Source organism: Heterodontus francisci, chromosome 24 (genome assembly GCF_036365525.1).
Source record: "Heterodontus francisci isolate sHetFra1 chromosome 24, sHetFra1.hap1, whole genome shotgun sequence".
In the NCBI taxonomy this organism is placed as follows: Eukaryota; Metazoa; Chordata; class Chondrichthyes; order Heterodontiformes; family Heterodontidae; genus Heterodontus; species Heterodontus francisci.
In genome coordinates this window covers 66,387,057-66,411,726 of record NC_090394.1, presented here as the reverse complement: position 1 = coordinate 66,411,726, position 24,670 = coordinate 66,387,057, and the positions used below count along the sequence as shown (strand labels likewise).

The window sequence follows — 24,670 nt, the reverse complement described above, 5'->3', positions numbered from 1 at the left end:
TGGATGAAGGGACCGAAGGTATGCTTGCTAAATTTGCTGATGACACCAAGATAGGTAGGAAAGTAAGTTGTGAAGAGGACATAAGGAGGCTACAAAGAGATATAGATAGGTTAAGTGAGTGTGCAAAGATCTGGCAAATGGAGTATAATAATTGATAGGTTAATTGGCCATTATAAAATTGCCCCTAGTATAGGTAGGTGGTAGGGAAATATAGGGGCAGGTGGGGATGTGGTAGGAATATGGAATTAGTGTAGGATTAGTATAAATGGGTGGTTGCTGGTCGGCACAGACTCGGTGGGCCGAAGGGCCTGTTTCAGTGCTGTATCTCTAAACTAAACTAATTGAAAATGTGAAATTGTACATTTTGGCAGGAGGAATAAAAATGATGCATATTATCTAAATGGTGAGAGATTGCAGAGCTCTGAGATGCAGAGGGATCTGGGTGTTCTAGTGCATGAATCTCAAATGGATAGTTTGCAGGTACAGCAAGTAATTCGGAAAGCTAATAGAATGTTATGGTTTATTGTGAGGGGAATTGAATACAAAAGTAGGGAGGTTATGCTTCAGGTACACAGGGCATTGGTGAGACCACATCTGGAGTACTGTGTACAGTATTGGTCTCCTTATTTAAGGAAGGATGTAAATGGGTTGAAGGCAGTTCAGAGAAGGTTTACAAGGCTAATACCTGGAATGGTTGTCTTACGAGGAAAGGTTGGACAGGCTAGGCTTGTATCCGCTGGAGATTAAAAGAGTAAGAGGGGACTTGATTGAAACGTATAAGATCCTGAGGGGTCTTGACAGGGTGGATGTGGAAAGGATGTTTCCCCTTGTGGGAGAATCTCGAACTAGGGGTCACTGTTTAAAAATAAGGGGTCACCCATTTAAGACAGAGATGAGGAGACATTTTTTTTTCTCAGAGGGTCATGAGTCTTTGGAACTCTCTTCCTCAAAAGGCGGTGGAAGCAGAATCTTTGAATATTTTTAAGACAGAGGTAGATAGATTCTTGATAAGCAAGGGGGTGAAAGATTATCGGGGATAGGCAGGAATGTGGAGTGGAGGTTATGATCAGATCAGCCATGATCTTATTGAATGCTGGAGCAGGCTCAAGGGGCCGAGTGGCCTAGTCCTGCTCCTACTTCATATGTTTGTATCTTCTAACTAACTGTGCTAACATATTTGACAAAGCAATTCGATATTAACTTGTTGAGCCTTTGTATAGTAACATTGCACAATATAATATCCAGCGTATGAGCACAACATATTTATTTTCCATAAACCCCTACCACTATTATATAGAAAACATAATCTTCAGAGTCCAGTTGGCTGGTTTCTCTATCTTTGATCAAGATAATGCATTAAAACTTGAGCTCCTTAACACATGAGAATGCAGGCTGAGGGATTATCGTTAGTGGTAATTACTTAGTTTGGATAAACCAAAGATTTTAATTTCTGCAGAAACATTCCCATTAAAAGTCTTTTACTGTACAGGATAATTTACTCTGAGATCTCTGAAAAGCCTCTAGGTAATACACCTATCGTGGGAACTGTAAGTTGAGCAGACATCTCTGTTCTGTTGAACAATGTAGGTGAGTCAGTGAAAGCAGTGCTGCCAGTTAAAGTGAATGTATTGCTCTGAGCCCTAAACTGCTTTTCAAGCTTCACCTCCATAGCAGGAGGTTCCAGCAAAACGACAGGTATGGCCATTGTGACAATCACATGCTGCTGAATAAAGTTGTGCACAATTTCTTTTTAACTCATTAGTTGGTGCAAAATATAACCAGGGTATAAGAGTATGGTTATTGCCTCTGAATTCATTATTTCTCAGAGGTGAATAATTACTTTATATTTGATAGCTGTTGGTTTTGACCCAGAATTAAATTGACTTTTGTTAACATCAATATCCACAGATCATTGATTGATTGATATATTCTTGGGTTCTTTTACCTTCGATAATTCCCCACTTGGTTTTCCTGCCCAAAATCTTTTTCCCATTCACTTGATGTTCCTGGTCAGTACCGACAACGGCAAAGGGAATTTTTTCCTGTAGGAGGGAAAGCACAAAACCAGGTATTATTACTATTTTTTTTTAAAGAACATGCGGTTACACACCACCTTTCACAGCCTCAGGATGTCCCAAAAAGCTTTACAGCCAATGAAGAACTTTTGAAGTGTAATCGCTTTTGTAATGTAAGAAACACTGTAAGCTCCCACAAGCAGCAATGTGATAATAACAGATAATCTGTTTTCATGTTGTTGGCTGGGGAGTGCCGTGGGATCTTTTGCACCCACCTGTGAGGGCAGACGGGGCCTCGGTTTAACGTCTCATCCAAAAGATGGCACCTCCGACAGTGCAGCACTCCCTCAGTGCTGCACTGGAGTGAGAACCTGGATTATATACTCAAGTTCCCGGAGTAGTACTTGAACTCACAACCTTTGTACTCAGAGGCAAGAGAGCTACTCACTGGGCCACACTTGAGCACATCAGAGGGGAAATTGGGATAATAAATAAGTCCTTGGATCTACCAAAATGTCAATGCCTCTCAGATGAAGACAACTTCTATTCCTAACTTGATGCTAGGAACTCTCCTGGTTTGGCAGGGAACAGTTCCTTCAGACAAGGAGGCGGGAAATTGGCTGCAACAATCACTGTGGGGTAGAATTGCTCTGACCACAAATAGCAACATTACAAATGTGCTCAAAAAGAACCTGTTTATGATTTCCCCTGTTCTGATTTAATGCTGTGACAATATCCCAACTTATATCCCCTGTACACCTACCTTTTAGAAAACAAGTGCTTAATGAAACTCAGACATGTATTTCCAACAAAATAATTCAGTTACTTGACTCAGTAATTGCACATATTGATGATGTTCAACCCAGGGTTATTTCTCCATTACGTTACTGTCCCCTTTTTTGCCAATCCCACCATTAGCTGACTAAACTGTGGAAATTTACAGCACTGAAGGAGGCCATTAGGCCCATCATATCCATGTTGCCTCTTTGTGAGAACAATCCAAAACAAATCCCACTGCTCTGCATTCTCCATGGCCCTGTATCTTCCTCTGCTTCAAACATTCATCTGAATTTTCCCTTATTAGCGGCAATGTCTGCACCTCGGCCAGTCCCTGTGGCAAGGCATTCCATTCTCCAACAATTCGATGCATAAATAAACTCTCAACTTTTCACTCTTTTAGTGACAATTTTAAATCGATTACCCTTATTACCAACTTCCCAATCAGGTTTGAAATCACCCCAGTGTCTCAGCTTGCTCCTTCTTACAATTTCTCATCCTGGTGAATCTAAGCTGTGCACTGTATAAGGCTATAACGTCCTTTCTGTAATGTAGTGCCCAAAATATCACACGTTATGCTAACTGTGATACACCAAAAGACCTGGCCCAGTGTCCAACAGTAATTGTCTATTAGTGGGTCTCAGGACGATTGGCTGATATAGGGAACTCAATGTGTGGGAACCATTAATCACAACAACAACTTGCATTTATACAGCACATAGTAAAACGCTCCTAGGTGTTTCACAGGGTTGTTATCAGAGAGAATTTGACACCAAGCCTTGTAAAGAGATATCAAAGGTGACCAAAAAGCTTGGTTAAAAAGTTAGCTTTTAATGAGCAACTTAAAGTGGGAGAGAAGCTCAGTGGGCTTTGAAAAGGGAATTCCAGAGCGTAGTGACCAGACAGAATCTAATCATCTCCCCTTGATGTTCAATCACAGAATCACAGAATTGTTACAGCACAGAAGGAGGCCATTCAGCCCATTGTGTCTGCACCGGCTCTGAGAGCCATTTCCCCACCTTCTCCTCATAACCCTGTACATTCTTCCTTTTCAGGTAACTAATTCCCTTTTGAATGCCTCGATTGAACTTGCCTCCACTGCATTCTCAGGCAGTGCATTCCAGATCATAACCACCTGCTGTGTGAAACAGTTTTTCCTCATGTTGCCATTGCTTCTTTTGCCAATTACCTTAAATCTGTGCCCTCTCGTTCTTGATCCTTTCATGAGTGGGAACAGTTTCTCTCTATCTACTCCATCCAGACCCCTCGTTATTTTGAATAACTCTATCAAATCTCCTCTCAGCATGTTCTTTTCCAAGGAAGACAGTTCCAACTTCTCCAATCTATCTTTGTAAATGAAGTTCCTCATCCCTGGAACCATTCTCGTGAATCTTTTCTGTACTCTCGCCAATGCCTTCACATCTTTCCTTAAATGTGGTGCCCAGAATGGAACTCAATATTCCAGCTGAAGCCGAACTAGTGTCTTATACAAGTGCAACATAACCTCCTTGCTCTTGTACTCTATGCCCCTATTAATAAAGCCCAGGACACTGTATGCTTTGTTGACCATCTCTCAACCTGTCCTGCCACCTTCAATGACTTATGCACATATACACCTAGGTCCCTCTGTTCCTGCACCCCCTTTAGAATTGTACCCTTTATTTTATAATGTCTCTCCATATTCCTCCTACCAAAATGTTTAATTTCACATTTCTCTACATCGAACTTCATCTGCCATTTGTCTATGTCCTTTTGAAGTTCTATACTATCTGCTTCACAGTTCACAATGCATCCAAGTTTTGTATCATCCACAAATTTTGAAATTGTGACGTACACCAAGGTCTAAGTCTTGAATATAATATATATAAGGGTCCCAACACTGATCCCTGGGGAACTCCACAATAAATCTTCCTCCAGCCTGAAAAACATCCATTAACCGCTACACTTTGTTTCCTGTCACTCAACTAATTTTGTATCCATGTTGCTACCGTCTCTTTTATTCTATGAGCTAAAAGTTTGCTCACATGTCTGTTATGTGGCACTGTATCAAATGCCTTTTAGAAGTCCATGTACACCAGATCAACAGCATTGCCCTCATCATGCCTCTCGGTTACCTCTTCAAAGAACTCCCGCAGTTGGTTAAACATGATTTTCTCTTAACTAACCCACATTTGTCCATGTAATTATTAATTGTTTCTAGAAGTTTCCCCATCACCAAAGTTAAACTGACTGGCCTGTAGTTGCTGGGCTTCACTTTACATCCTTTTTTGAACAAAGGTGTAACATTTTGCAATTCTCCAGTCCTCTGGCACCACCTGTCAAAGGAAGACTGGAAAATTATGGCCATTGCCTCCGCAACTTTCACTCCCACTTCCCTCAGTATCCTTGGATCAGTATCAATGGCATTATCAAGCTGAATGCTCCGCCATTAACATCCTGATAGTTACCAATGACCAGAAAATGAACTGGACCAGCAATGTAAATATTGTGATCATAAGGGCAGGTCAGAGGCTGGGAATTCTGCAGCGAGTAACTCACCTCCTGACTTCCCAAAGCCTGTCCACCATCTACAAGGCACAAGTCAGGAGTGTGATGGAATACTCTCCACTCACCTGGATGGATGCAGCTCCAACAACACTCATGAAGCTCGACACCATCCAGGACAAAGCAGCCCGCTTGATCGGCACCCCATCCACCACCTTCAACATTCACTCCATTCACCACCGACATACAGTGGCAGCAGTGTGTGCCATATACATGATGCACTGCAGTAATTTGTCAAGACTCCTTCAACAGCACCTTCCAAACCTGCAACCTCTACCACCTAGAAAGACAAGGGCAGCAAATGCATGGGAACACCATCACCTGCAAGTTCCCCTCCAAGCCGCACACCATCCTGACTTGGAAATATATCATCGTTCATTCAATGTCGCTGGGTCAAAATGCTAGAACTGCTTCCCTAACAGCACTGTGGGTGTACCTTCACCACATGGACTGTAGCAGTTGAAGGCGGCGGCTTCACAGCTTTCTAAAGGGCAGTTAGGGCTGGGCAAATGATGCCCACATCCCAAGAATGAAGAAAAGACAGCTTACGGCATGACCATGAATGGTTGAGAGGCGGAAATCGGGGACGTACAAGAGGTCGGAAGTGGAGGAGCGCAGAGATCTCGGAGGATTGCATCACAATTTTTAAATAGAATTCAACTTTAATTTGTAAAACGATCAAATTGTGGAAGCTGCTTTTATTGGTAAGTAAGTTTGATACTTTGCGGAATATATTTGTCAGCCTGGCAGTGATTTACAGATATGGCTAATTCTTCTTCTTTATTGTCTGTCTATTCAGCCAGGAGAACTGAGTAAGCTACCTTTATCATTCCACATTATACAGTCTGGCAGGCAATGTTTCTGGGACTTCTCAAGTCAGTGTAGCAAATTTACATTGTCAGATTGCTGCAGAAACCAGCACTAATCAATTTGACTAGCTTAGATTTTTATATGATGGGTGTTTACCTCATAACTTCAACCTTTCTATTTACGACAGGGCCTCATGAAGATTGTTATTATTCACGTCAAAAGTGTAGATCTGATTGTGATTAACCCAGACATTTTTAACCTGGTTTTAATCAGATTCAGTTAAAGATATGACAGTCTGGCTAATGCACACAAGAACAGATATTATAGTATGCTGGAAAGAAACAAAGTGCAGTTTTAATATGCTCATCCCTGTTAATTGCAAAACTATTTGCATTGTTCTGTTCAGGATTATCTCTGATATCTATACAAATGTTGGTGTCTTGCAGCACAAACAGTAAGTTGAAAGAATTCAAGAGTTACTCTCAAATGCCAACGATCCTTTGTGTTTGATATCCTGTGGATGTCTGATAGCCTGAATGCAAATGTGAGAGGTATACATTTGATTTCCTCTATTTTTGGATTGAACTTCAAAGGAGTTTCCTACAGTGACTACTCTTCAAAAATACTTCACTGGCTCTACAGTGCTTTGAGATGTCCTGAGGCTGTGACAGACACTTTCTATATGTAAGTCTTTCTTTTGAGTTGAAATGTACAGCTAGGGCACACTTGAGCCAATAGAGGTGATTGGTGGCATAGTGGTATGTCATAGAACTAGTAATCCGGAAACCCAGGCTTAGGGACACAGGTTCAAATCTCACCATGGCAGCAAGTGAAATTTAAATTCAATTAATTAATAAAAATCTGCAATTGAAAGCTGGTCTCAGTAATGGTGCCATGAAACTATCATCGATTGTCGTAAAAACCCATCTGGTTCACTAACGTCCTTCAGGGAAGGAAATCTCCCGTCCTTACCTGGTCTGGCCTACATGTGACTCGAAACCCACAGCAATGTGGTTGACTCTTAACTGCCCTCTGAAATGGCCTAGCAAGCCACTCAGTTGTCATGAGTAATTAGGGATGGGCAACAAATGCTGGCCTTGCCAGCAACACCTACATCCCATGAAAGAGTAAAGAAAAAGCTGTCCCTTCTGAAGCCATGATAGGGGCGGGAGGCTCTATGAAAGGTTAGTGATAAACCATTGTGTAGAGTTATCATCAGACCCAATATTAATGTTACGTGTAGTGCCAGAAATATGACTGTTATTTTCTGTATTTCAATGAGGAACAGCTAAGGTTTGTATATTACTTTAAATATGCAGTGCGTCTTTGCTACTGTTTACTTACCTACTTATTGTTAATATAAATCTATTCGGTAGTTTATAGCCAGAGTCATGGTCTGACACAGCGTTTATTCTACCACTTGTCAAAATAAAGGCGATCACATGTGATCCAGTAAGCCAAATACAGTAACAAAGATTTCTGTTCAACACTCTGGGCTCACTATAATTATCCAAGTATTAGGCACACTCTTTTTTTTAAAGAGAGTGAGGGCTTGTTTACTGTAGTGGTCTTTGGCACTGAACAAAAGAAATGGAAGAGCAGAGAAATGCCAGATATGTCTTGGGAGAATGGCGCTCAAACAGACACCCTTAACTTTGCACGCAGATCGTCCCTAGTTAGGTTATCACTTTCTCATCCAATCCCTGCTGAACCCCCAATCCTCTCTGATAAAAGTGAGGAGAGAATCTGTGGTGTCATATTTGAGATCCGACTGCAAAACGCGAGACCCACAATAGCGTGGCTTTCTGATGCCTTTGGGTCTCCATAGACTCTCACTTGATACTATAATGTGTGATGCTGACTGATGAAATACGATGTGTTTCCAATTGATGGCTCTTTGCAAGCTGTGGTTTTCTGGCAATAACAATTGCATACTTGATCTCAAGTTACAAAACTTCCCTTCAACTATAAAAAATGCTACACTGCAATGGGTTGGTGCTCTAATATTAATACACTGCGCCCCAGAACAATATGATAAAGGTACGCTCTCGTGATTTCTCCAAAAGTAAAGTTCACAATCTCAGCTGTGCAATGTTCCAAGTAGGATTAATCATGGCAGGAGGGTGAATCACCTCATTGTGTATTTATTTTAATGACGAGATATCATCTACAATACATGAAAAATCTTTTGGCAGTGCACACTTCCGAGCAACTTTTCCCATTACAAATTCCTATGACATTTATAATGGCAACTGTCTATGTAAACCTTTCTTGCTGTAATTCACCCTTGTGACAATGGTGGCACTCTTTTAAGGGAGGGTACAATTATAGCCCGATGTGTTTTACATAGGCAGTTTGCATTATAAATGTGGACATTAAAATTTATAATGGAGAAAGTTGACAGTAAGTGGGTGTAAAATTCATAACAAAGGAACAAAGAAAATTACAGCACAGGAACAGGCCCTTCGGCCCTCCAAGCCTGCGCCGATCCAGATCCTCTATCCAAACATGTCACGTATTTTCTAAGGGTCTGTATCTCTTTGCTTCCTGCCCATTCATGCATCTGTCTAGATACATCTTAAAAGACGCTATCGTGCCCGCGTCTACCACCTCCGCTGGCAACGCGTTCCAGGCACCCACCACCCTCTGCGTAAAGAACTTTCCACGCATATCCCCCCTAAACTTTTCCCCTCTCACTTTGAACTCGTGATCCCTAGTAATTGAATCCCCCACTCTGGGAAAAAGCTTCTTGCTATCCACCCTGTCTATACCTCTCATGATTTTGTACACCTCAATCAGGTCCCCCCTCAACCTCCATCTTTCTAATGAAAATAATCCTAATCTACTCAACCTCTCTTCATAGCTAGCGCCCTCCATACCAGGCAACATCCTGGTGAACCTCCTCTGCACCCTCTCCAAAGCATCTACATCCTTTTGGTAATGTGGCGACCAGAACTGCACGCAGTATTCCAAATGTGGCCGAACCAAAGTCTTATACAACTGTAACATGACCTGCCAACCCTTGTACTCAATACCCCGTCCGATGAAGGAAAGCATGCCGTATGCCTTCTTGACCACTCTATTGACCTGCGTTGCCACCTTCAGGGAACAATGGACCTGAACACCCAAATCTCTCTGTACATCAATTTTCCCCAGGACTTTTCCATTTACTGTATAGTTCACTCTTGAATTGGATCTTCCAAAATGCATCACCTCGCATTTGCCCTGATTGAACTCCATCTGCCATTTCTCTGCCCAACTCTCCAATCTATCTATATTCTGCTGTATTCTCTGACAGTCCCCTTCACTATCTGCTACTCCACCAATCTTAGTGTCGTCTGCAAACTTGCTAATCAGACCACCTATACTTTCCTCCAAATCATTTATGTATATCACAAACAACAGTGGTCCCAGCACGGATCCCTGTGGAACACCACTAGTCACACGTCTCCATTTTGAGAAACTCCCTTCCACTGCTACTCTCTGTCTCCTGTTGCCCAGCCAGTTCTTTATCCATCTAGCTAGTACACCCTGGACTCCATGCGACTTCACTTTCTCCATCAGCCTACCATGGGGAACCTTATCAAACGCCTTACTGAAGTCCATGTATATGACATCTACAGCCCTTCCCTCATCAATCAACTTTGTCACTTCCTCAAAGAATTCTATTAAGTTGGTAAGACATGACCTTCCCTGCACAAAACCATGACATGAATATTACTCAATTGTTATTTTAAAGCCTTAAGGCACAATTTTTGAAGGCTGTTGAACAGAAACCTGTGCAATGTGATCAACTCAAGCAGGTTTGAAATAAATGGTTCATTTCCTCGGTCATGCTACTTTACTCCTGATTTAATATTTATTGTGCGAGTTGATGATACTTTACATTGGCACCAGTCTCGACAGCCTGAACAAAATGCTCAAGAAACAAAGCGTGACTTTTATTTATTTTAGCCGACTGAGGCTGAGATTGTAATATGAGTCTCCCTAGTTCTGAAGAGCCACGTTAGCTCACATCTTTCTGCAATGTTGCATGTTTGGAATGAGTTCTGCATTTATTTATTCAGAAGGTGAAGTTAGCCTTTTATAACACCGCTGAATTAAAAAGAACAGCAAAATTCAGCCTCTCTGTAGGACTGCTACCGTTGCGAAGAATTTGTGAATATGACCTTGGAGTTAAGTATAAAGCTCCAGGGTAATTTCTGACTTAATAATTCTTAATTTGTATCACAACTATATTGTTAGCAATTGAAATGATTAGGTAAGTTTAAAATTTTACTCCCTCCAAAAATATTTATGGTTTAGTGGAATGGTCAATGGTTTCCATTGAGATCCCTATGCTTGAAGTGTTTTCACAATGTTGGGATACAGTGGGGAGTATAGCAAAGGCATTGTTCCAGCATCGGGCCAGAATGTTTGTATGTTAATTGTTACAAAATACTGGTATGAAGTGGTGCAGTGGTGTCCACCCTTAAAGATCACTTCCTGCTATGTTCAAATCCTGCTTGTATTTAAACTGCGCATTTTCAACTGGATTTGTCAGCTATACTGGTGAGCACACTGGGCTCCACGTATCGAATTCACTCTGGCTTACTGCTTTCAGTCCTCAGCACAACTCTCTCCTCCCCGAGGTGCTCTCAGCCACAATTTGGATCAGAAGGTGCAATTTTATGGTACCATGGGGTAGCTCTCAGCCCTAAAACAGCACTCCGAGTGCAGTCAGCCTGGACTAGTCAAAACGCTAGTGAGCACTACTGTTAAGAAGCAGGCAGCACTGAGCAGCAATTAAGTCTGCTGACTTGTGAAGGGGTAGAAGCTCTGATGTGATGGTCAGGCTGTCTACAATTAGCTTCAATGCGGCCGGGTTAAAGGAAGGTAAAGAAACAATCCAGTGTGCTCAGGTATGACATCCTGCCCAGTTAAATAACCCATTGACACATACAATTGAAGCTGCCTCATCAAGAAAGGCCACCTGAACCAGGTAAAGAAAAAGAGAGAACTTTGTACTTTGATAGCACTTTTCACAACCTCAGGACGTCCCAAAGCACTTTACAGCCAATGAAGTGCCCTTTCTTTTTGAAGTGTAGTCATTGTTGTAATGCAGGAAATGCATCAGCTAATTTGTGCACAGCAAGATCCCACAAACAGCAATGAGAGATATTGACCAGATAATCTGTTTTAGTGATGCTGGTTGAGGGATAAAATATTGGCCAGAACAAATAAAAATAAAAAAAAATAAAAAAAACTGAAAATAGTGCCATGGGATTTTTTACGTTCACCTGAGAGGGCAGACGGAGCTTTGGTTTAATGTCTCATGCAAAAGACGACACCTTTAATAGAGCAGTGCACCCCCCAGTTCTGCACTGGAGTCTGCCTAGATTTCCTGCTCAAATCTTTGCAGTTGAACTTTGAGCCATGACCTTCTGACTCGGAGATGGGAGTGCTACCCACTGAGCCATGGGTTGACAGCTTACAGGTACAGGAATGGCATGTGACTACAGAACCATACATGGTCATGAGAGTTTTCTGAATGAATGAGGAGGGAAGAGATAGATTACTGTAGGGAGGGAATTATTTTCTATCTTGTAAGATGTAGTTGGTTTCCTTACTTTTCTGTTGTTTTTGGCATAGAGGAAAAAGTGGAAGAAAACAATTCAGAGGAAGGCACAAAACAGCCTGTAACAAAAGTGATCGCAGTTTGGGATCACCAGATGTAATGACCCAAGGTTCAGTTATCCACTGGGATGTAACAAACTAAGATTCAATTATCCACTACTGTGCTCCCAATGAAGATATTTTATGCACACTTACTCTTACTGTATCGTTTAGTAATTTGTCCTCAGAATCTTCATCAAACTCTGTTTGGGGGTAAACACTAATGGAATAGTTTTTTAGGTCTTGTCGAATCTGAAAAACAATGAAGACGGCTGAGATTAAAGGCTGGATTGGAAGATGTTACTGTGGTGAGTAATTATCGACACATTCATTAGCACTGTTAGCCAAGGGTAGAAAACCAGGGCTCAAGAAAGAAAAAGGTTTACGAGATTCATAAAGCATCTAGATATGACAAGTATATAATTTTACAAAAAACAACATTGGGTCCTGTCTGCACAACATTGTGGTGCCAGCAGGGCTCCCGGCACTGGGCCGAAAAGGAGGGGAGAACTCCTCCTCAGCCTTTCCAAGCCCCCGGCTGGGAGCGGTGACCACTGCCGGTACTGCAGAGGCCTTGGACCCAGGCCCAGCACTGGAGACCCAGACCTCTGGTAAGTGGGCCACAGATTGCCCACAGACGAGAGAACCCTCCTCCCCCCCCCAAAGAGCCTGCAGGGAGGGTGCCTCGTAGTATTGGATGACCTCCCCACATGGCGGAGGCCATCCCCCCCCCCCCCCTCCCACCGCTGCTGGTTAAATCCCAGAGCAGGAAGAAAAGGCCCTTAAGTGGCCATTAATAGCCCACTTAAGGGCCTCAATTAGCCTCTGGGCAGGAAGGCAGCCATTGGCCTCTCCGCCCCTGACAAAATTGCTTGGCGACGGACCCTCCATGTCCCATTGCAATTCTATGGGCCCCACCCCCCTGCCTCCAAACCCGCCTCAGGGGAGCCCATAAAATCCAGCACCTGGAAGGTGGAGAAAGTAACACTGCTATGCAAATTACAGTATACGGGACATGACAGGAAACTAGTTGCATGGGGAGAATGAATTTCCATGAGCCAAACTGTCTTGTCTCAACCCACACTGCTCTTATGTTTAAAGGCAAAGCTGGGCAACTAACAAGAGCACGGGCTAGGTGGGGAACCATATGGCATCTGAGGAAGCTGTTCCACTGTGGACAGACTTGAAAATCTCCCCTTGCATTAAACTCAGCATCCCAGCCAGCTGATCTCACATACTCCCATTGACTGGCATGCTTTCTCTGAGGCCCCCACTGGTCCTATGTTAATGAGGTTGTCGAGCTAATTTGCCATGGTCTTGCCACTGGCATGTTTAAGTAGGTGCCACACCAGGATCGTGTCCGGTTCAAATTCTAGGCCAGTGTTTCTGGCAAAGCGAGATCACTTCAGATCTGTGCCGATGTCTGTGTCCATAAGGGCACCCTGAGCTGCCAGGCATCCCTCCTCTGGTCTTCCTCTTCTTCTGAGCATGGTGGATTCCAGTGGGATACACACTGGCGGCAGCAATTGTGCTGGGCATGCTTAAAAAAAGGGAACATCTGGTATAAAGGCACATGAAAGCCTAACTGCCAAGAGGGGAAAAAAACTAGCTCTGTTTTGTGAAAAATATTTTCTAACTGAACCAACTGAATGTTTCTAATAAAGAAAAGATTCAAATAAAAGAACTAGCCTCATCAAAAGGTTTTCCTTAGTTCTGGGCAAGATGAACATAGGCCAATTTTTAAATCAGCAATGAAAATAACTATTTTCAAGAAGCTGTAGAAGAATGCATCATTAAAACACAAATCTCAGGCATTAACCAATTCTGGATTCAGCTCACTGTGAACTGCCACAAAACTATTCAAAGTGGCTAAACACATGATTGTCAAGAAAAACCAACAGCATTTAAGCATGGTAAGAACTCAACAGCAGTGAATAGACAATGTATACGAGCAGTATAGTGAACAGTACCATATACATACCCTTTGTTTAAATTCTCGTCTCTCATCTAAGGTGAGTGTATCAGCTTTAGCGATAACTGGGACTATATTGACTATTTTGGCTAGACGGTTCATGAACTCTATATCCAGTGGACGTAACCTGAAAAACAGGGGAATAATACATGATTTGTAGCACTATCAATTGGCGATATCAGATTTGTCTTTTCACATTTCCAGGCTCTCTCTACTACAGAAATAAAGTTATTCCTGACCTTGACAGCTGGTAATTTACACAACATTTACAACAAAACTTGCATTTATATAGCACCATTAACATAGTAAAAAATCCCAAGGAACTTGATAGGAGTCATTGTCTAACAAAAATTGACATCCAGCCAACATAAGGAGATATTAGGGCAGGTGACCAAAAGCTTGATCAAAGAGGTAAGTTTTGAGGAGAGAGAAAGAGTAAGAGAAAGGAGAGGTAGAAACAGAAGTGGAATTGGGCTCTGAAGAAAAGAGGTAGTGAGCTCTGATATAACCAGATGAAACCGTGATAATAAATCAAAGGGTGGGCTTAACTTGCATTAATGAACATTATGAGGGATTAAAGTGGCAGCTGAGATTATTTCTAGTCTTGGCACTGTATCCTCAGATTAGTCAAATACTTTTTAGTAGGAAGACAGCCATACACTGATGGTACCTCTGACAAGTAAATCAGCAACGTTACAGTCTAGGTATGTGCTGGCTTACTTGAGAGGCAATATGGTCCTTTGTATTCATTCCACCTTTTGAGCGTGAACACTGTATAATTTCCAGATGTTCAATTTTACTCAAAGACCCTCATCCCTTGACTTGTTTCCACAGACAGCAAGATGAAAAGTGTATTATGGAGATGCTTATTACTAATCTCGCTATAATGCATACATTTATTAGGTATATCTGGTTCCAACTAACTTGATTCTGTGGGAGGCACCAAGAGTACTAAAAGACCATATTGCCTTTCACATTATTTCCCGCTTAGGAGCGATTTTCTTTGTCAAACCTAGAAATGACAATCAAGCTCAAAGTTAGAAGCTGTTGGAAAATAATGCAATCTCAAAAGAAATTAGAGTAGCTTGCATCAGACTGACAGGATTTTAGTCTCTAAGGTTTGCACAATGGCAGCATGTCAGTGCAACTCGCTGACAGACTGATCCTAAACATGGAAAAGGTTAAGTCACTGATGATATTCCAGCCAGGAGATGATTCTTCAATTTGACGCAGGTCAGATTCCTATTATCCCAGCTTCATTGTCAAAATTTATCAAGCCAATAATCTCAGCAACTGGGTAGCGCACGAAGAAAGTCTATTTCAATGCTCCACACCAGGTGAGGGAGATTTTCTAGCGAGGGTCTACACATTCTCGGATAAAACATGTTGCAGCATATTCTTGCTAAGTCTGAAGGTTACTGCAGGGTTACTACCCCTCACTCAGTTATAAATTTGCATTGACTGCTCAATTTTCACATGGTCTTTGGACAGAGTACAGAAAAGCCATATTAAATCAACATTACCAGCTCAGGGAAAAATGTTACTTTGGACTGTCCTTTCTTTCATCAAGTGTGTGCCCTGATACGTTACAGATTCAGAGATTGGAAGGTGTGCACTAGCTTAGGGTTATGCTTAAAGCACTTAATTAATGTTGGCTTCTAAAACAAACTACTGTTAATACATACAGGTGCTATTTATCTTTCTGGATTGGAGGATCCTTATTTTTCCCCTCTCGTGCATTGGAATCAAACTTACTGTTATGCCAATGTGTTTTGTTGAATGATAATTTTCTTTAATCCACTGACTGGAGATCTGAATTTATAAAGACATTTAAAAAAGAAAAGCTACAAGGATGACTTTGCTGGCAGTTTAAGATGGCTACCTAATTTGCAACACTGTATCCTACACTGCAATGCTATGAGGAGGGAGACGAAATGTCTGCTCAGCAAGAACCAAGACCCAGGAAGTTTTTTAGCAAGAGAGAAATACTGCTAACTGCTATGATTGAATGACTGAATGACTGTCATGTGACAAGCCCCTCCCCATCTGTGGTTTTAAGCTTATGTCTTTCTGCAGCAGAGAGAGGAGAAGCAACTGGACTCTGACACATGCAGACCCGAGTAGGGGTCTCTCTCTCCCCATTCCAGCTTGAAAGCTTTCAAATCCTGCCTGTTGACTCACCACCTTTGTATACTCTGGCTACAATCAGAAACCCAGTTGGAGGAAATCATCTGCATCGCTGTCTCCAAGAGATCTACCGAACCAGTCATCTACCTCTTTAAACTAAAAGCGTCAAGACCACCGAATTCAGCTAGAAGCCAGCCGAATCACCAAATGCCACAGACTGTATACTCCTTTTTACTATAGACTCTAATGCAACTAATCGACCTTTCCCCACTCTGTAACCTATTTGTGTTTGTGTAAACCTGCAGAGTGTGTGTGTGCGAGTGAAAGTTGGCGCATTTATGATTTTTATTAGTTATTAGTTCGGTTAGGTACAATAACGTTAACCTAAGAAAACCTGTCCGATTACTTACTTGCTATGATCATAACAAGAACCAATAAAACACCTACTGAACTGGCCAGTACACCCACTTCAAGAAAGAATTAAACCTGTTGTGGTCAAACAAGGAGAGGAAAAAGAAGGAAGCCCTTCAACCCCTCCTCACTTGACTGTAACACTTACCTTTAATAGTTTTCCCACCCACCAGAATTTATGACAGTGTTTCATAGATTGATACAATGACAGCACCGAAACAGGCCATTTGGCCCATTGAGTCTATGCTGGTGCTTTGGTGTAATGTGATGCAATATACATTGGAAGCACACAAGAAATATTTAAATCAATTGACTTTGCATTCATTCAGTGCCAAGGTCAACTCATAAATGTGCAATTGTGCACAGGGCCTGATGAGCAGCCATCCTGGTGCCTCTGCATGGGCCCCTTACATCAAATATTCAAGATGCGATATTCTAGCTTGTTTGTGCTTGTCTTTGGATTGCCAAACCTTTTAATGGCTGATGAGCGAACTTTGATAGAACTGTGCAGAAGTCTACAGTTACAATTGGGTTACCTTCCTGAGCCTGATCATTAAGAGAAAACAGTACAAATGAAAAAAAGTGGAAAACATGGAATGAGCTCAGAGACGCAATGAGCTGTGCTGTAAAATTTCTACATTTCTGTGTTTAATATGAAGCCAAATTATTGTGTTTCCTATTCACATATCCACTTTACATTTCTCGATTTAAACCTACAGTGCCATAGTTTCATATTCTTCAATATGTAATTTAGTCCCATCCCTTTGCTACTGTTTTGTAATATTAATACTGTACATAACATACTCAGTTATATTACTGCACAGGAAAGATACAGGTGTTAACAGTGCGACACCACTTAAAGTGGCAGACTCCTTCCGCTGAACATTTTTTTCCAATTGCTTATTTTGAAAACTGATCTATTGCACCATCTATCATCTAACTGTTTTCACCTTGAGGTGAGTCTACCTGATCACAGCTAATGGGCTGCTTCCAGGCTAGAGGAGAAATCGAATATGCTTTGAAGCTCGTTTGCAAGAGCAGAACTCTTTTTTTCTTAAATACTTGATTGAACTAGACAACAGATCCTCCGTCGTATTTTGTCATCGAATCTTATGGGCTGGAAGCAGTCTCCCCAATCTTGGCCATACAGTTAAATACACAGCCATCTTCATCCATCGGATCCTGCAAAATTATCCTTGGAGGACTGACAGTGTGTTTTTCTGAAAATATACTCAATTGTTTTAAGAGGCTGGAATATTTAGAAAATATTGTTACGACCAGGTGAGAAAGGTGTCTTGGGGTCTTTTACTGTCTTCACCTGGTCTTACTGTAACAGGGTTTAATTTTTAAACACACAGTGTTTTGAGCTCCCCCTTGGTGAATCCTTGTTCAATTCTGGGTACTGCCTGTGTGGAGTTTGCAAGTTCTCCCTGTGTCTGCGTGGGTTTCCTCCGGGTGCTCCGGTTTCCTCCCACAAGCCAAAAGACTTGCAGGTTATTAGGTAAATTGGCCATTATATAAATTGCCCCTAGTATAGGTAGGTGGTAGGGAAATATAGGGACAGGTGGGGATGTGGTAGGAATATGGAATTAGTGTAGGATTAGTATAAATGGGTGGTTGATGGTCGGCACAGACTCGGTGGGCCGAAGGGCCTGTTTCAGTGCTGTATCTCTAAACTAAACTAAACTTTCCAATTATAAGGTAAAGAAATGAGCACAAACAGGCCTTTTTAGGTTTAAAGAAGAAAAATGAAATTTATTAAAAGTTAAACTGAAACTCAAATTTGGTTAACGCCTACGGATACACGCCGCGCCCCATGCTAGCATGCATACGCAATACACATGCAAACAGAGACAGAAAAGAGCAGCAGAAAAATAAAATGGAGAGGTTTGAGGCAATATCAGAAGAGTTTCTTGTTACTGTGCTTCGAGCTCACTGTAGTCCTTTTGTAGGTAATTCTTGCTTTTCGTTGGGGCCCAGTATTCTTAAATCTTGTTCACTATAGCAGACTTTTCTCTCTTGGGGTTCATGTGTCTTCAGTGGGTCTTCAGTTCCGTAAGAAAGAGATAGCAGCAGACAGGAGAGAGGTCTTTTCCAGTCCAGCAGCAAACAGTTTTCCCGAGTTCAAATTCTCTGTGGCAAGTTCAAATTCAAAAAACCAAAGGCCAGTTAGTCATGTGACTAAACTGGTCTGACCACTTCTTTTGTGTATCGGGGAAGTATGGACTGGGTCCCTTGTTCCAACACTGTCTGCTAGTATGCAAAAAAGGCCTTTCTGGCGAGGGGCCTGGAAATTCCTTGTGATAGACACTCTTTTCTTCCCAGCACCAATTTTAAGTTTTAATGTTTATGTGGCGAAATATGTGTTCCATTCTTGGCAGGTGGGGTTGGCTTGCCTGACAATAACTTTCTCGGTTTTTATTTTTCCATTTAGTCCAAATTTCTCCTCTCCGAGACAGAGACTCCCACTTAACTAACCGTTCTTCAAGTGTAAGCTCAGACAGTGAGTGTTGGTGGACTGTTCGAGTTATTTGAGTGCATGGCAGAGGGAGGCCCTTGGATGCCCGGTCTCCACAGATGGCCAGCTTTTCTGCCCATGTCTGGTGGGCAGTTTGCTGGTGAGATATAAATAAGGACCAGGAGTTAAAGTAACCTGGACTTCAAATGGATGATTTTGGGCTGGGGGGAGCGATGGGGTGGGGGGAGGGGGGAGTGCGGGGAAGGGTAAAGAGGATGACGATTGCCTTGTCTGGTCAAAGCCAGCTTCTAGTTAAAATCCTCCCCTGCGTCATGTGTAACATAGGTATTTTGCTACATAATTCGCTGGAGGATCTTTTCCCCCTCAGTTTCTTCCTCATGGAATATTGCACAGCCCTGGTGAACTTTCCTTATAGACTGTCTGCTCCTACTTTTGTTACGACTGAGGCTGGAGGATTGCACCGTCTTTCTCTAGTTCCACTTCTCCACAGATCACAACATATATTTAAATGTTTTACCAGTTACCGATACGGCCAATTATATACTTTATTTTTTTCAGAATAAAATCCACCAACCAGGTTTCTTTAATGAACAACAAAATTATTAAATTATAAAACAAGACTCATTCAGTAAAGATGCAAAGCATTAACATGCAGGTTGAAATATGAAAGCTCCCCACATTCTCACATAACACACACACACACAAACAGAGGTTTAAAAAATAGAAGTTTATTCTGTAGAAATCTCTTTACCTTTGGCCAAATACTTGTTAACTCTTGAAAGAAAAAAGGACCAGATATGCAAGGTTCTCCGCTGGCCCTTTTAGTTTGGCATCCAGATTCTCGTAGACAGCTGTCACTGGGATCCTTTATAGAGCATTTCTCTTCAGGCAATGTTGAGGATTAGTCGGCAGGCTTTTCAGGAGAAAATGCAGCATCAGTTTCTCCAGTCCACACACTGGATTCTCAGGATTCCTCAAAGGGGTGGACAAGGATGAGTTGATGGCTTCTCTCTTAGTAGGCTTACTCCCAACTGAACCAAAACAATATCCAAATCGAAACCAACTCTTGACCACCATAAATCTTGACATGTCACTTCTCTGTAAACAACTCCCCAGTCACTAAGGCTCCTGCTGCTTACTTAGCTTACGACATGTGACATCCAGTAGGGGTTTGTTTTTAAACAAAAATCTCAAGTCCTTCCAGAGACTTTTTACAAAAAAAACAAAGTCTAGCATCTATGGAATCTCTTAAATCTTTCAAATTAATCCATTTCCACGAGACCTCAAAAAATATTTTAAAAATGGAAGCACTTTCATAACACTTTATATCAAACCAGTCACAATCTTGTAGTAGTTTTATTCTATTCCTAGAAAAGCTGTGAAATTTGCACATTTCCTGTGGGCTCTTACTGTTTACAAATTTACCACAATGTGACAGTTTCTGCTGCAGAAAAAGCAATGCATAGTATTGAAAATCATCACACTTCAGGCCTTGGTCAGTTCTGAGCAGTTCTTTCACAGTGGAGCGACACTGGGCGTAGGGAAAATCAGTTGACCTCAGTGGAGACTCTCCCACTACATGCCAACAATGAACTGTATTCGCCCGTGTGACTTAATGATAAGGACGTGTTAAAGGCAATTATGGATTGAAATGTTTGAAAGCTCATGAGTTCTTTAAGTACCAATTGACACATTTCTATCAGTACAACGAGATTAATAATCTGTCAATGTTGAATATGAAACTGACAACCAAGATTACAGACAGATTGATGTCAATGTAGTCAGTACAGTAGCCAGGGGTACTTATAACCCATTTTTCACAAGTTAGATCAGCTCGTTACACACCTCTCATGTTTTTCCTTTCCATCTGTTTTTTGATCTACCCCAGAGTTGTACAACATACGGCCCCTGAGCCAGGATCCAGCCCGCAAAAGGTTTCCTTCCGGCCCGCGGGTGTAAACTGTACCCGGGGCCGTTCCTCATCCTCACCAGGGGTCCGTGACTGGAGATGAGAAATTCTGCATTGTCAGACTGGCTTTTAAAAAAGATCGCAAATCAGTTTCACAGCTGACAAACCCTAACATCGGGAACAGCAGTTTCTGATCTTCGGACAGATTCGGGGTTTTTTAAAAGGCCGCCAGAAAACCCCGAATCTGTCTGAAGTTCAGAAATTGCTGTTCCCATGTCAGGATCCGTCAACTGTGAAACTGACTTACAATTTTTAAAAACTGATCAACCATCTGCTCTCTGCAACTGTCAGGGAGGAAGAGAAAGAGGGGGACGGGGTGGGGGCAGAGAGAGAGAGAGCAAAAGGGGACAGAGAGAGAAAGGGGACACAGAGAGAGAGAGAGAGAGAAAATGGGACAAAGAAAGAGAGGGGGACAGAGAGAGAGAGAGAAAGGGGCAGAGGGAGAGAGAGTGAGTGAGTGTGATCAAGATCACTCCTGACATCCACCCAGAAAACTCTGCATTGCTACAACGAGTGTGTGGGCAAACATTGACTATTTGTGCAAGCAAAGAAATGCCAGGCATCTCACCACATCTGTGTCCAACATAGTGACAAGAAAGTAAGTCAGTAAATTAGTCTCATTTAAAGCTTCTTCACAAAAATGCACCTTTGTTGTCGTTTTGATTAACAGTAAGACAAATTTCAATGCCTTTATCTTTCTGAAATTATCTCACTGGCGCCTCATGTAAGGCAAAAATTGTAATGTGGCCCCCCACACGAAAAGATTGGATAACCCTGATTTATCCTTTTTCACAATCGCAAGGTTATTCAGCATTACAGAAAGTGTGTTAATAATGGCTATATAAAATGAACTAAAATTTAACATAACAGAAATTATCGACAGTGACTAAAGACTAATAACACACAGACTATATTTTGCACTATTTTTGAGGAATGCATAGAGTGGATTGATGACCTTCGACGTTACAGATGGACATTCTTGGGTAACTGGTTTGTGGTTCAGTATTAAACAAGAGCATCATAGCACTGACAAGCTTTTCCCTCTAGCCATCTCCACTGATAACGCTTAAGGTTCAACAAGGTCCAATTCCTTTGATTTGCCACTTTCAAGTCACTGAGGCAGTTGAAGACTATTCGGGTTTCCATGTTAAAATGGCAGAAGATAAAGGCAGATAAAGCCCTCACAGGGCATCAAGTATTCTTTGCCCCTGTGCTTAAACACACACTGGGATTATACAAGAAAATAACAGCTTGTCAATTGGTACGTGACAGCTTTCATTGAAAACACTTGAGATGTTTGCTTTGCTGGGCTTCATGTTCGAAATTTTGGTGAAAACTGTACTTTGCTATCTTTGGCCTTTCTTTCTGAGGAAGAACACTGCTATGTTTGTTTCCTTTAGGAATGCTAGCTTCTTGGCTTGTTCACATAGTAACAGATGAGAGTATTGAGGTTGATGTTGTATATATTGTCTGTCAAAAGGCATTTGATAATGTACTACATAACAGATTTGCCTGCAAATTTAAAGCCTATAGGATTAAAGGGGCAGTAGTTATGTGGATACAAAATTGGTTAAGGGACAGAAAACAGAGATTACAGGGGCATGGTTGTTTTTCAGACTGGAATAAGTGTGCAGTGGCGTCCCGCACTATTAGTGGTATTAGGACCATTGCTCTCTTTGATACATATTAACAACCTGTACTTGGGTATTCAGGGTATGAAGTCTAAGGTTGCAGATGGCACAAGACTCAGAAATGTAGTAAACAGAGAAGAGGATAGTAACAGCCTTCAGGAGGACATAGAGAGATTGGCAAAATGGGCAGACACGTGTCAGATGCATCTTAATGCAGAAAAGTGTGAAGTGACTCATCTTAGGTAGGAAGAATGAGAAGAGGCAATATAAACTAAATGGTACAATTTTAAAGGGGGGTAATGGAACAGAGAGACTTGGGGGTGGGGGTGGATGGTGGTGGTGGTTGTGGTGGGTGGTGGTACGTACACACGTCTTTGAAGATGACAGAACAAGTTAAGAAGGCTGTTAAAATGGCAGCTGGGATCCTTGGCTTTATAAATATAGACATGGAGTACAAAGGTGAGGGAGTTATGCCAAACATTCATAAACCACTGGTTAGACTCCAGCTAGACACCTGAGGCTAATTCTGTCCACCACACTTCAGGAAGGATGTCAAGGCCTTAGAGAGGGGATAGAGGAAATTTACTAGAACGGTACCAGGAATAAATGACTTCAGTTAAGTGGAGAGACTACAGAAACTGAGGTTGTTCTCTTTAGAAGAGTGAAGGTTAGTGGGAGATTTGATAGAGGTGTTCAAAATGAGAAAGAGCTTTGATGAAGTAAATAAGGAGAAATTGTTTCCAGTGACAGAAGAGTCAGTAACTAGAGGACACAGATTTAAGGTGATTGGGAGAACAATCAGAGGCAACATGAGAGAATTATTGTATAAAAATGCAGAAAATTGTTATGATCTGGAATGCACTGCCTGAAAAAGTGCTGGAAGCAGATTTAATAATAACTACCAAAAGACAATTGGTTAAATACTTGAAGGGTAAGAATTTGCAGGGCTATGGGGAAAGAGCTAGGAAGAGGAATTAATTGGATAACTCTTTCACAAGGCCAGCACAGGCATGATGGCCAAATGTGATGTATCATTCTATGAGCCACACTATTAAGCTTTATTTTTGGAATATTAGTAATAAATTTAGAAGAGCTACAATCAGGCATGCATTTGTAAAAACTGGATTTTATATATTTGTATTTAGTGTTATATTTTTCCTATATTGATGGATTCATTGGTGAAAAGGCTAAATTTTTCTTTATTCTGTAACTTTTGCAACAAAGTTTGCAGATATCTTTGAGCACATAATCCAGGTCCACACTCCAGTGCAGTACTGAGGGAGTGCTGTACTGTTGGAGGTGCCATCTTTTGGGTAAGTAGTTAAATCATGAACACAACACAAGAGCATAAGAACTAGGAGCAGAAGTAGGCCATTCGGCCCCTCGAGCCTGTTGCGCCATTCATTAAGATCATGGCTGATCTGATTGTGATCTCAACTCCACTGCCTGCCCCCCATAACCCTGGACTCCCTTGTCAATAAAAAAATCTACCTATATATGCAACGACCCTGACTCCAATCCTCTCTGGAAAAACAGAATTCCACAGACTAATGATCCTCTGAGAGAAAAAAATTCTCCTCATCTCCATCTTAAATGGGAGACCCCTAATTTGTAAACTGTGTCCCCTAGTTCTAGAGTACCTCACAAGGGGAAAGATCCCCTCAGTATCCACCCTGTCGAGTCCCCACACGATCTTAAATGTTTCAATAAGATCGTCTCTTATTCTTCCAAACTTCAATGGGTATAGGCCCAAACTGCTCAACCTTTTCTCATAAGATAACCCCATCATCCCAGGAATCAGTTGAGTGAACCTTCTCTGAACTGCTTCTTATGCAATTATATCCTTTCTTAAGTAAGGAGACCAAAACAGTACTCCAGATGCGGTCTAACTAAGGCCATGTACAGCTGTAGCAACACTTCCCTACTTTTATACTCAATTCCCCTTTCGATAAACACCAAAATTCCATTTGTCTTCCTAATCACTTGCTGTACCTGCATACTAACTTTTTGTGATACGTGTACTAGGACACCCAGATCCCTCTGACCATACAGTTCTGCAATCTCTCTCCATTCAAATAAGATACAGCTTTTCTATTCTTCCTGCCAAAATGGACAAGTTCATATTTTCCCAAATTATATCCATCTGCCAAATTTTTGCCCATTCACTTAACATATCTAAATCCCTCTGTAGACTCTAATGTTCTCTTGACAGCTTACTTTCCTACCTACCTTTGTGTTATCAGCAAATTTAGCTATCATACATTTGATCCCTTCATCCAA

General features: G+C 41.7%; 1 protein-coding gene across 8 annotated transcripts in view; it reads right to left on the bottom strand.

Annotated features, from left to right (window-relative positions):
• Window positions 1-24,670, bottom strand: part of septin12 (septin 12) — a 414,646-nt gene that overhangs the window by 27,560 nt on the left and 362,416 nt on the right. For all 8 annotated transcript variants that reach the window (XM_068056451.1, XM_068056452.1, XM_068056455.1 and 5 more), the window contains 3 exons: window positions 13,783-13,900; window positions 11,958-12,053; window positions 1,946-2,042 (listed from right to left, as the gene is read on the bottom strand). In XM_068056451.1, the coding sequence (XP_067912552.1) occupies window positions 1,946-2,042; window positions 11,958-12,053; window positions 13,783-13,900 (311 nt within the window). The remainder of the gene's footprint in view (window positions 1-1,945; window positions 2,043-11,957; window positions 12,054-13,782; window positions 13,901-24,670) is intronic.